General features: G+C 48.9%; 1 protein-coding gene across 1 annotated transcript in view; it reads left to right on the top strand.

Moving 5' to 3' along the window:
• The window catches only part of IGDCC4 (immunoglobulin superfamily, DCC subclass, member 4), a gene marked incomplete at its 5' end in the record, with an annotated part of 62,688 nt that overhangs the window by 41,943 nt on the left and 8,143 nt on the right, over positions 1-12,602 (top strand). Inside the window, 8 exons of the mRNA XM_009709232.1 lie at positions 138-371; positions 5,438-5,545; positions 6,323-6,506; positions 7,196-7,323; positions 8,252-8,422; positions 8,956-9,093; positions 9,597-9,702; positions 10,754-10,988. Of these exons, the coding sequence (XP_009707534.1) occupies positions 138-371; positions 5,438-5,545; positions 6,323-6,506; positions 7,196-7,323; positions 8,252-8,422; positions 8,956-9,093; positions 9,597-9,702; positions 10,754-10,988 (1,304 nt within the window). The remainder of the gene's footprint in view (positions 1-137; positions 372-5,437; positions 5,546-6,322; positions 6,507-7,195; positions 7,324-8,251; positions 8,423-8,955; positions 9,094-9,596; positions 9,703-10,753; positions 10,989-12,602) is intronic.

Here is a 12,602-nt window from a genome sequence, read left to right as displayed (position 1 = left end):
ACAGTGGAGACATCCCACTCACAGGACAGTCTGGCCTCACACCCCTCCCTCGCTACCGAGAACAGGGAGGATTCAGTAGAGCAGGGAAATGGAAACAAGTGGCTGAACATTTTTTTCTTGTCCCCTTCTTCTTCTAGTTCCATTTGCCCCGACAGAATTAAAAGTCCGAGCGAAGATGGAGTCTCTGCTGATAACGTGGCAGCCCCCAGCCAATCATGCCCAGATATCTGGCTACAAGCTCTACTACCGAGAAGTGGGCCCAGAGGAGTCCAGCGATGAAAGCCCTTTGGATGGTGCTGAAGATGAGAGCTGGGACGTAGGACCCATAAAACTAAAGAAGAAAGTGAAGCAGTACGAGCTGACTCGACTAGGTTAGCTGGTTACATTTCTTAGCAGTTGGTGTGGAAACCCAGGATCTGGCTCTTGCACTTTGTAGCAGTCCTGGGATGCTTCCGAGATGCTCAGTTATCTGCTTGGCTGCAGATACATGGGTCCAGGACCGCGTGAACTTTTTTAAGAGCACCCGAAATCGTTCCTGGAGTGGGGCTCTTGGGCCTTGTTCTAAGCAGAGTTTAAAACACAGACATTTCTGATGGCAGTGTAGCAGGGATTGTATTTTTAACCGAGGGCTACTAATATGCTTGGTGTACGCTAATAAGTGGATCTGAATCAATTAGTGTTTTTTACTGTGTCACTATAAAGAGTGCCTAGATTAAAATCTCCAGTCAGGACAATGACCTCTCCTTCCCTGTGTATTTCGAAGAAGCTCCATAATTGCTTGCTATTTGAAATCTCTCTGTATTAAAATGCAGAGATGGGTTAATTCACAGCATGCTAATTTTGGGTCAGTATTCTCCTCCACCTCCCCCTAAGGGAAAAGGGATAGAAGAGTGAGTGTCCATGGCTGACAACAAGTCTGCACCACAGTCAGATCTGCCTGCCTGGCTAACTGCACTTGGCATTTCCCACAAGGAGTTATGTTTCTAACATCTGATCGTACTAATTAGTTGATTTGGCCATTGATACAGGATAGAGAGAGAAGAGAGTCATGGCAGATGCATGCTTGAAACAGGATTCTGCTTCTTAGAGTTCTTCCATCCTCCACTTCATGCTTCATCCCTGTTGCTGCCCAGTGAGCTGAGACTGCAGGGCGAGTGTTTCTCATGCTGGTTCGTCTTACACGCCTGGCATATATATTATGTACAGTGTAAAGGTCAGGCTGCAGCACCTGGAAAGACAGTTTGTGTCACTGCTAAGTAGGTTGCCAGCTATGTTGCAGCTATCGTGCCACTGAGGGTGTTAACAGTTATGAGTTTCTCTGAAGAATTTAGGTCTGTAATTGTTGCACCGAGGAAACCACATGTGAACATCATCACGCGCTGCTCTAACCACTGGCAAGTCAGTTAGCGGAGGGACTTGGGAGTGGGCTGAATTGGTTCCAAATGTGCTGGCACGATGATGCTGAGAGGGTTGCTTGTTCTTCTGTAATTACTTCCTTAAATTTGGGCATCCGTCAAGCCCTAATGGTTTCCTTATGATTTGGTGGTTGTGTATCAGCTATCATTGTGTCAGGAAGAGAGTCTCGGGTTTCTTCCAGCCGTGGATGTTCTCTTTTCTCCGCTGTTGAATGATGTGCTCTTGCATGCAAACAGTAAAGGAAGGGGTCAGGAATCTGACTGTGCTGAGAAAGGCAGGGGGTCTGGACATGGAACAAGGAGGAGGTGCAGCTGGGATTTAGAAGGCTTTAGTTTTATGGCAGGGAGCTGCCCTGCGCAGGTCCTTACATCTGCGTTAGGGGTCTTGTGGGCAGAGCAGGTCACAGTGCCAGGGAAGGTTGGCAGCCCTAATGTGGTCTGCGCTGCTGCACGTTGGCTGGTGGGGGGGGATTTCCCAGCTCAGGGATGTCTGCATGGGAAGCACAGGGGTGGAAACCTCTCCTAAGATCCCTCTGTAAAAACAAACAAACAAAATACCCAACACTGTCTCTTGGGAGTATCTCTGGATGTCAGGGGAAGGGGGCTGCATGTGGGGAACGGTGCTGTCTGGTGGGAGTGTGAGGTTTGCCCGGGCTGGCCCATGGGACGTGTGTCACAGCTGAAACTACAAATTGGGTGAAGAGCTTGAAGAATAGAATAGAAGGGAAGGGTATGGAATGGTATGGAATGGAATGTGTACATAGAATAGAATATTTCAGTTGAAGGGGACCTACAACCATCATCTCGTCCAACTGCCTGACCGCTTCAGGGCTGATCAAAAAAGCAAATATTAAAGGCATTGTCCAAATGCCTCTTAAGCACTGAGAGGCTTGGGGCATCGACCGCCTCCCTAGGAAGCCTGTTCCAGCATTGGAAATGGTGTCAGGAAATCCCAGGGTGAGGCACTGGGAACAACAGGCCATCACTCAGACGTGGTTGCATCCTGTGCCGGTGCAAACAAGGCCCAACTTCCCGGCTGGAGGCTACGTACTGCTGCAACACAATCACTAAATGTCCCTCGGCTCCGCGTCTCCACAGTGTCACCGAAGCCAATGCTCTTCCCTTTGTCTTGGTTTGGGGTGTGGCCTGAGGGACAAAACTCCCGTCCCACCACTTGTTCCTGCCTAGCTCGATTTTGATTTCCTGATTTTCCTTGGTTTTTACCCAGGAACACAGCAGGGGAAGAGGGAAGAGGGAAGCACTTTATGGGGAGACAGCTCCTTTCGAGGCGTGCTTCAGGGGGAGGTGGTTGGGTGTGCAGAAGGCAGCTTTGGAGAGAGCATCTTGAGCACAGTTACTCCTTGTTCACGATGACGGCACAACCCTTACACCAGCAAAGGGCCCTGCCCATGATTCCCTCCCCTAGTTTCCTGTAACATTAGGCTGTGTTTTAGGCTGCAGTAAGGTTCCTTGTGCTGGTCCGGTGCAAGATTCTTGTTTTGTCTTCTCTTGCACTGGCTGGTCCTGCTGCTGAAATGGTGCCAGCTTCGTCCATCACCTCTTCTCTATCCTGCAGACTTTCTCACCTTTTGCCTTACCTCCAGCATCTGGCTTCTTCGTTTTGTCTTTGGTAATGACTCAGGTCTCTCCATTTGAGCTGTCCGAAATAAGAGAGGACTTTCCTCCCATGCTCGTGCTAACCTCTGGAGCAAACCATGTCTTCTTAGAGTGATATCGCTAATGACGGGCCTTGTATCTTGTCCGAGAGGTATGTGCTGAAATTCTGTGAGAGAGGTGGGCAGCTGTTCAAAGGCACATAAGAAATCCAGCAATTTCATGAGCCCATAAAATCAAAAGGAAGCTGTCCTGGATCACCAGAAGGGCTTTTCCCTGAGAAATTCTCATTGATTTCCATCTATGTTCTAGCAGTTAGTCTCTGTAATGGTGTGCAACTACCAGGGCCATAATTTACATGAAAAATAAATGGTAAGAATCTGATCCTGTCTTCTGCATTCCCATGAAGGAAGGTTGCATTCCTCTGGGAGTGACTCCCTGGAGATCAGGGGTATTTTCCCACTTAGAGGGAAGTATGGCATATGGCATCTGGCCAATATGAACACCTTGGAAAACTGAATGGAACAACATGTTTAGCATATTGGATATATTACGCAGTCATCCAGATTAGTGATTTGAAATGATCTGGACTAGATTATTCTGCTTATATTTAATGTATGATGGAATGCAGTGAAATACATCTGTTTTCATGCAGCCTACTAGCTTCTTGACAGCTTGATAGAGCTTTATGTCTGCATGTTCTAAGAGCTTGAACATCTGGGCCTGTGTATAACAATCAAAGCCAAGCCTCTGACTGAGAAATCCAAAATACCTCTATTTTCAAAATGTGAATTGCTTGATCTTGTAGTAGAGCTCCCCTGCCTTCACATGCAAGTGGCTGCTGTATTGATCCTACCCGGGGACGGAGATGGAGGACTTGTCCTTTCCTTCACTTCGTTCTCCAACAGGAGCTGCCCAGAGCTGCATCACATCTGTGAGCTCTTCCTCATCGGTTTGGATCGCGTCATCCTCGATGAGCTCGTGTCCCAGTGAAGCCCAGCCAAATGCTCAGGCAGGAGGCAGAGAACATGTGCTGGTGAGAGGCAGGCTGTGGGGTTCTTTGTTCCACCAAGCCCATGGTCCCAGCCGTTTGGAAGTTGAGTGCCATTTGGTCTCATCCCCCTTGTGTGGGTTTGAAACGTTTTCCTGTAGCTGGAGAGTATGGAAATGCAGATCAGGCTGCCTTGGAGGCAGACAAAACTCTGTTTGCTTTTGGGATTCTTTCAGGGAGAAAAATGTGGCTGAACTGTTTTTATATTCTGAGCGCGAACATGTGTTGTGGAGCAGAGAAAGCCTTTGGTAATTGGTACCATTAGCCTCTGGGAGCGTAATCAGTGCAGTAATAATAAAATTGGCATCAATAAGAAAGGTTTTATTCTGCTTACGTTGTCTGGCAAAGACAGCAGTGATCTATCAGGGCAGGGAATGAACAGGCACATCCCAAATTAACAAACTTCATCAATGCACTGCAGCCAAGGCAACCAAAGACTGCTCTCGCTGAGCTTCTGAATGGGCTGGCTGCTGAAGGGAGAAGCTGGCGAGCATCTTATTTGAGAACTTTGTATCTCCCACATTGTTTCCTCGATTAAACATCTCCATTAAAAAAACCCTCAGATGTTACTTAACACAGCAGAGGAGTATTTCAGCTGATGAAAGGCCAAAGGGAAGAGGGAAGTGAATTTTGGACCAGGGCAGCACTACTTGGAGACCGAGTGCTCTGTTCTGCAGCTCAGTTTGGGGTCAAAGTGTGAGGTTCCCCGTAGAATGCATGGGTGTCTGATGGGGAGAGTGTGTAGTGAGGACCCTCAGGTGTCTGGTGTGGGTTTTGTGTGCAAAATCAGGAATTTGCAAATCAGGAAATGCTGCTGTGGAGGCAAAATAGTCACCGTACCGCAGAAGCTGGCAGTGACTTAACAGCGCGTGTGATTGCTGAAGGAAGATCCTCATGGCAGTGAATAAATCAGAAAGGACTTTAGAAATGGGAGGTGCATTTTGGAGAGGAGAGGTTGTCCTTGCTCCTCAGGAATAAACAATGCAGTGCATTCACTTCTATGGGGGAGAGTGAGGAGTCCCAGTGCATAGGTTTCTTTAGTAGTTTGCAAGGGAGAAAGATCAGGAGGTCCTGAGATGATGTGCTACAGGCCATGACACCGGTTAACCCTTGCTGCTGATAATTTCTGTAAAAAGTGAAGGGAAAGCTAGAGAGTAGCTGTGATGATACATGCACCAGTTATGAGACAGTATTTGAATGTGGAAAGCCTGTAAGTGGAAGGAGGACTCCCTGCTGTATTTTTAGCAAATGCAACTCTGTTCAAGGTACTTTCTTGGTCAGATCAAAGAAAACGTGTCTAACTGGGGAGGGTTGGTAACAAAAATAACCCCAGACAAACCCTGATTGATTTTTCCAGCTCCTGGGAAACTCTATGAGGTGAAGCTGGTGGCATTCAATAAGCACGAAGATGGTTATGCAGCGGTTTGGAAGGGCAAAACAGAAAAGGCACCTGCAACAGCAGTAGGTGAGGAATGCCCTTCATTTGTTGTCTGTCTCTTCTGCTTGGCATGTGGCTTCAAAGGAAGGCTAGAGGTAAAGTTACAGAAGATGAACTTGAAAAAGGACAATACGAAAATGGGGAAGGTCCCAATATAAGGAAACTCCCTTTGACAGTCATTGCAAATTGTGTTGGAGGAATTATCTTGGGAAGGAGAGAAAGCAGCAAAATATCCCCCTTCTCATTAGGTTTTGTTCTTTTACTGAGCGCAGATGGCCTTCGCCGTGTTCTCTCTGGCCCTGTTAGTGGGTCAGGGATGGTCTTGGAAATGCCAGATAATGTGGGCTTTATCTCTTACGTTGTAAAGATTCCAGAACATGAATTAGCAGCATGCCAGGCTTTTTGCAGCGTTATAAAGAAAAGAAAAGCTCTGAAGATCTAGGCTCCATTCTCAGCTCTGCCAGTCTGTTTGGGAGATGGTGAACAGTCTGGGCTCCTCCTTACCCTGGTGTGGGCCTGTCAGGTGGGTGGCTTTGCAGCTGACCTCCTGTGCTCCACAGGAGCACATCACCACCTTGGTGCATGGATCCTGATGGTGATCTTTCCCACACGTGAGGGACCATGATGGTCCATGTCCATGACCACCATGGACAGAAGGGCTAAGCTGGGCATCTAGGCTTACGCTGGAGGCTTCACAACCTAGGTCTATTTTACTCCATGTTTTCTGTGTCCATGATGGCTGTCCCTTGCCTTACTGTGACGTACATCTCCACATCTCATTTCTCTTTTTGTCTTGCACCATAGATCCCCCTGTGCAGAAGGGTCCTCCGCTGCCTCCAGTCCAAGTCTATGCAGAGTCCAACAGCTCAACTTCCATATGGCTCAGGTGGAAGAAACCTGACTTCACCACAGTCAAGATTGTCAACTACACTGTCCGCTTCAGCCCCTGGGGCCTGAAAAATGCCTCTCTTGTTACATACTACACAAGGTAAAGAGGGATGCTAAGGGTTCATCTGCCATGTGTTGCTCGTGTCACGAATAAACACAGGGCAGAAGGAACTTGCGTGGATGTTCCGGTACTGGGCAAATTCCTGGGTGTTTCACATGCTGGAAACATCTGCCTTGGTCACAGATTCATTCAGAACTGCTGAAATGTGGCACTGGGACTTGTCTATGACATGAATACCAAGGGATCATTTACTGGCTGGTCTCTGCATCTTTTCTGCTCTGGTTGAACCTTACATGCTTGTTTACCTGTTAATAACACAGTCAGGGGCAGTTATGGCCAGTCTCAAAGCATTCATGATTTGTGAGATGTTCCTCACAAGTTTGGTTTAAAAACTGCTAGAGTTTAAGCAGTTATAATAATTTGGGGATATATTTTAAATCTGGATTCCCATGCAGATTTTCAGCCTGTAACCAGGCTGTGATTTCAAGCTTTTCTCTGCAAGTACATCAAAAATGGTCCTGGAGACTGGGAACCTACTTTGCTCTGTAACTGGGAGCTGAGTTCTCTTGCATTCACATGACTGCAGGAGATGAAGCTTTAGATGAAAAATCAAATACTGTAGGAGTTAGGATAATCTCTTACAGTGCTCATGGTAAGGTACCAAGGTGGCGGTGGGTGGGAGAACCGTCAAGTGTTCATGGCCTGGTGCATGCATCCTCTTTTGGCAGCTCGGATGAAGACATTCTCATTAGTGGGTTGAAACCCTACACCAGGTATGAGTTTGCTGTGCAGTCCAATGGTGTTGGCATCGATGGGCCCTTCGGCAGCGTGGTGGAGCCGTTCACCCTTCCTGACCGTAAGTATTTATGGGAATTGAATTTTGATTTCTCCTGGCTTTCCCTGAATCTCTATCAAATCCCTCCTAATGTGCCCCTTAGAGATGTGATCTCAGATCACCTGCGTGCTATGATGACCCTGAGTAGGTGCTGAGAGCCGCTGAGCATCCTGGTGGCTTTCCCAAACCTGTTAAAGGAGTGCTGCTTTGTGAACAGAGAGGAACATGTAAGGAGAATTGGGGCAACGATTGCTGTTACTGTGGGGTCGCCTTGCGTTCAGAGAAATCCTGCTCATTAGGGCTAATAATGCATCGTTTAAGCGCTAGGTCTTCCCCAGTGCTGAATGTCACTGTCAGAACAAGAGTGCCTTGTCCAGCCTGGTTTTCCAATCAGAATTCCACCTCTTAGCTTCAGGCCTGGTGAAGGCTGGGAGGCAGAGATGATCGTGGGAGCTGCGGTGTGTTAGCTCCTTACCCTGTGATGGCTTCTCCAGTATTCAGCTTTACAGAGCAGCAGTGATGGCCTTTGGAGGTGGTGTGTGTCCTGCCCCTAGCTGGGACTAGTTACAGTGCAAGCAGGGCTTTGGGGAAGGTGCAGAAGAAAGCAAAAAGGAACAAGGGTGTGCTGGGAGTATTCTCTCAAAGATGAGCAGTGTTGCACAGCCTCAATCTGAGCTGCGTGGCTTCATCAGCACTGTCACGTTTCCCTTGGCTGGTTGGCCATGATGCACATATTGGGCTCAGCAACCTCCTCTCTGTGCTCTCCACAGCTTGTTTGGATGAGGTGTCCAGCCACCCAGGTTGCCTATCATTTCATTCTTGCAAACATGGCCACAGCACCACTGAGAAGGATTCAGAGAAGACAAAGAGCAGTTGTCATCCCCTGGACGTTGAATGCTCTCCTCCTCTTTTCTGCTGTTCACACTGGGTCTTTACTTGTCTCTGCCAGGTCCCTCGACTCCTCCATCTGACCTGCGGCTGCACCCGCTCAACCCCTACGCTGTCCAGGTGCACTGGTGCCCTCCTGCCGAGCCCAACGGCATCATTGTGGAGTACCTCATCCTGTATAACGCCAACAACACGCAGCCTGATGACATGTGGACCTTGCTGACACGGGAAGGTGAGCCTCCTTGAGGTACTGTAATACCCTACCAGGTCTTCTTCCTCCTGCCGTCTTCCCTGCCTACGGAGCTCTGGTTGCTCAGTCCTGCTGCCCTGATTTTTGCCTCACTTTGAGCACGTACAAATAAACATTCAAGAGCTCATGTTGCCGGCTTTCTTGGGCATGTGCTGGGCCTTGCTCTGGTCATATAGGAGAGTCCAGGGGCACAACTACTGAGAGACATGAAATAATACATGTCTAGGGCTGAAATAGCCATTACCATCTAGCAAACATCCTGCAGATACAGGCTGGCAGCCAGTAATTCCTAGGAGAACATACGCCAGCAGCACCACGTGCAGTCTGTATCATCAGCTCTTTAAACAGCAAGTCCATTAATACTGAGGAGGTGTATGAATTACCTCTTCGAGCTCATGACACAAAATATCCCTTATTTCTGAGGGTCCAACAGATTTCCACTGCTGCTTTGCTGCAGCCTCTGAATGCTCTTGGAACTGCACATTTTAAACCTCTTTTGACTTGCTTTTGATCAGGAAATATCTTCAGCACTGAAGTGCATGGCCTGGAAAGCGATACCAGATACTTCTTCAAGATGGGAGCAAAGACGGTCGTGGGATCTGGTCCCTATTCAAACGTTAAGGACGTGCACACCCTCCGGGAGAAGTTGTCTGGTACGAATTTCCCCTTTTTCTCAGTGCAGGAAGCCAGTTGCGTTGATGAAGACAGCCATTTGTCAGCAGTGGCGTTTCTGTTTGCCAAGCAATTGCCTGATGTCACCGCGCGGATGCGAGATATGACTGCGTGTAGGCCAGTGCAGAGGATAACGGCAGAGTCCTCAGATGTGCAGCTCCACAGGCCTCAGGCAGCTCCAGAACCCATCCCACAGCCAAACTTCATCTCTTTTCCCCATCCCACCTCCTAGGGAAGGGCACATGCAACCTGCATCTTGCTGCCTTTCTGTTAGGCCTGTGTAGTATGAAATTAATGAATGTGCTTAGATGCCAGTTTGCTTTAAGCTGCTCTAAATTGTCACTGCCAAGTAATCTTCTTCCTTTATGTGTATCGAGGCATCACCAATTGGTTTTAGTGAAGCTGGTGCTTCTCTGAACGTAAGACACTGTACTTTCTTTCCCTGCTAGCAGCTGAAAAGATGTGTCTGTCCTTCCCCTACTAGATGTTCTGGATATCCACTCTGTCACGGGAATCATTGTGGGAGTCTGCCTGGGGCTGCTCTGCATACTCTTCTGCATGTGTGCCAGCTTCCGCAACAGCAAGCAGAGGTAGGTGTCACCTCGCTTTTGCAGGAGGTAAAGGAGGCTGGCATGAAAGGAGACAAAATATGCTGTGAGCTGCTTCCCTGCGTTCAGCTGGGTTCTTTGGGATGCGGTGTATGACCTCACTTCATATGGATTGAGTCTTGGGAGTGCTAGCTGGCTGAAGAACATGTTTAGTATAGTCTTTTCACTGAGTTATTTTCTCAGTAATTTCTCTTTAATTTGCAGTGTTGAACTAATAGTGTTTTTTTAGAGAAAGAGAAAAAAAATCCCAAAAAAAGGGAAAACCCACTATTTGCTGGATTCTTACCTGTGTCTGTTAGTGTAGGCAGTATTTCCTTCTGAGGTTGGACAGCTCTAAGGATGTTTGGAAAGGGTTTGTTGACTTCCAGTTGGGAAAATGATGAAAGACTTCCCAGTGAGTGACAAGCTGGTTTAAGGAGGATTGGACTCAGCCCAAAGCCCTCTGCTGTCCCAGAGGTCGGAATCCAGCCACAAGCATTTGGAAAGACCATGGTCAGAAATCAGCTTAGTTGTTGAGAAGAGCTTTGAGCTGGCATCAGATCTCAGGACTAGGAACAAGCAACTTCTGAAGGCACATCCTAATGTGGCCACCAAATTTTTCAGTCGTGTTGCATCTCTTATGTGTAAAGCAGAGATGAGAGGAGTGACACAGCTCCCCAGGGGCAGGGGTTAGAGAGCCCTTGCTCTAGTGCTGGGACTAGCAGTTCTGCATCAGTGTTGTCTGCTGCCTCGTGATCTGTGGGCGAGGGGAGGGCTTTGCATCCAGCGCCATGCTTTGTATGAGCTTTAGGATTAGTGAAGGTGGTGAAGAGATGCACGTGGGGAGAGGCTGCTGCAGCGAAGGCTGTTACAGTAGGGTGTGGATAGAGGATCCCCCTCTTCAGGAACTTCGGGGCAGGGGCTTGGGCCTGGTCGCTTCCATGAGGACAGGCTGAGTGGCCCAGAGGGGGTCCCTTTGGCAATCCATGGCTGTTTGGGACAGAGGAAAGTGAGGCTCAGTGAGAGATGTCCACTTCTGTTTGTTTTCCCTCAGGGAGGCCCTGCCAGGCCTGGATTCCCAGGCAGCTGGCAACCACACCTACTACCACCGGAGCAGGCAAGGGGTGGCAGCTCCCAGTGCCACCTTGGACTCCCATGAGCTAGAGTCCCTCATGTCCCCACTCCCGGAGGATGCACCTGTGCCCCTGGGGGACATCACAGAACTGACGGAAGTGCACAGCCTCATCCACACAAGCCTCCCTGAGGACATGGTCCATGGGAAGAGGAAGGTAAGGACCCGTGCACATGGTGACTGGGCTCCCACCCTCGGCAAGAGCCTTTGTTTGGTGCGTGGCTGCTGGGAAGCCAGGGTCTGATCCTGTCCTGGCTCTGCGAAGTGCTGGTGGTCTTGGCTGCAGGCTGGTGCTGGGCAGCCCTGCATTTCTCTCTCTAAAACTGACTGGCTCAGTCTTGGCTGTCAGATCGAAATTTGGGATCCTCATGCCATCTATCACCCTTTTCATCTCCGGGGACAGTGACCCCTCATCCCCAGAGAAGCAGCTACCAAACTTGTTGCTGCAGAAAGCTGCACTCTTCCTGTTGCTGGGGCGTATCGACGGTGTGAGAAGGTGTGATGTCCAGAGTAGGTGTTCTGCCTTCCAGGATACTCTTTTGCTTAGAGTGAAAGGAACTTTGTCCATAAATAGTGTGTTCATTGGAATACCCTTGAAGATAGACATGAGGTGAAATTGTGTTTTATTTGTGAACCTTATTTTTTGAAGTCGTCTTTTCCTGCCCTGCTTGGTTTGTCTGACATTGCATTGTCTTTCATTCTTCCCTGCCCATTTCCTCTCTCAAGCTTGCCTGAAACATTTCATTCCATTAGGGAACCTTTAATTGGCCTAATTTAGTTAATCTGTTTATGTCTCTCTTTGTAGCCCAGGGAGAGCATGTAAAGTAATTAGGAGGTTCAGTAAAACAAATGCATTGTGAGCGCATGGGATTTCACATTTGCATCGACGATGCGCTCATGTGTCACCGGAGAGAAGGTGAGTTCAGGATACCTGGCTAACTGTGGGACCCGTCCTTGCTGCCAGTGGCAGTGCAGGTATGGTCTTTCAGAAACACAATGTCTTCTGCTGGCTTTAGTAGTCCTGTGAGCTCAATCCATGCTCTTGGCCATCCCCAAGTGCCGTGGCAGATCAGCGCTCAGCTGGAGGAGAGGCATTTTGCAGCCAAGCTGCATCTATGGATTTCGGTGGAATGTAGCTGCCTGTCTGGACCCAAGCCGAAGAGTGTGAGGAATTTCCTACAGCTCTTTCTGTTAAATAAGGAACAAATGTTTTCAGGGATGGTGACTTATCCTGAAAACGGGTCAGGGTGAGGGGAAGTTCCCTGTCTTGAGAGGCCTTTCTGGGGGCAGCATATCCAGATCTCTCTTCCAAAGCAACAATCCTGTCTGCAAAGGTTTACACAAAGATTTTTAATGTGTGCTGAGCAGGGGCTGGAGAGGGCAGTGCCAAGGCCTGGCCGCTCGGCGCTTAGCCTGAGAGCTTGGGGACCCCAGCGTCTGTCACAGAGGCTGGCAGTGTCCGGCAGCGGAGTTATGTTCAGAGATCAGAGCTCTGGGGAGAGGGGCAATTCTGGCTGTAGTGTCTCTGCCTCCATAATTGGATGGGGAAAGGCCACCGAGAGTTAAATTCACTGAGGATTTTTACCAGCAGAATAAAGAGCTTGGTTTTTTTGATGGATGCGGATAGGGAAGCAAGGATCACTGAGGAGCAGCCACACGAAGCCACCCGGAGAGCAGAGTTGTCACCTGTGCCGCCCGGTGAGGATGACCTGGCAGGTGGAGGAAGGAGAGCTGGAGTGGTGGCCGGGAGCAACAGGCTGTTGTTGCTGGG

The sequence above is a fragment of the Cariama cristata genome, unplaced genomic scaffold (genome assembly GCF_000690535.1).
Source record: "Cariama cristata isolate BGI_N322 unplaced genomic scaffold, ASM69053v1 scaffold16190, whole genome shotgun sequence".
NCBI lineage: Eukaryota > Metazoa > Chordata > Aves > Cariamiformes > Cariamidae > Cariama > Cariama cristata.
The sequence above is the reverse complement of the archived record's forward strand: the minus strand, read 5'-3'. Positions and strand labels throughout refer to the sequence as shown.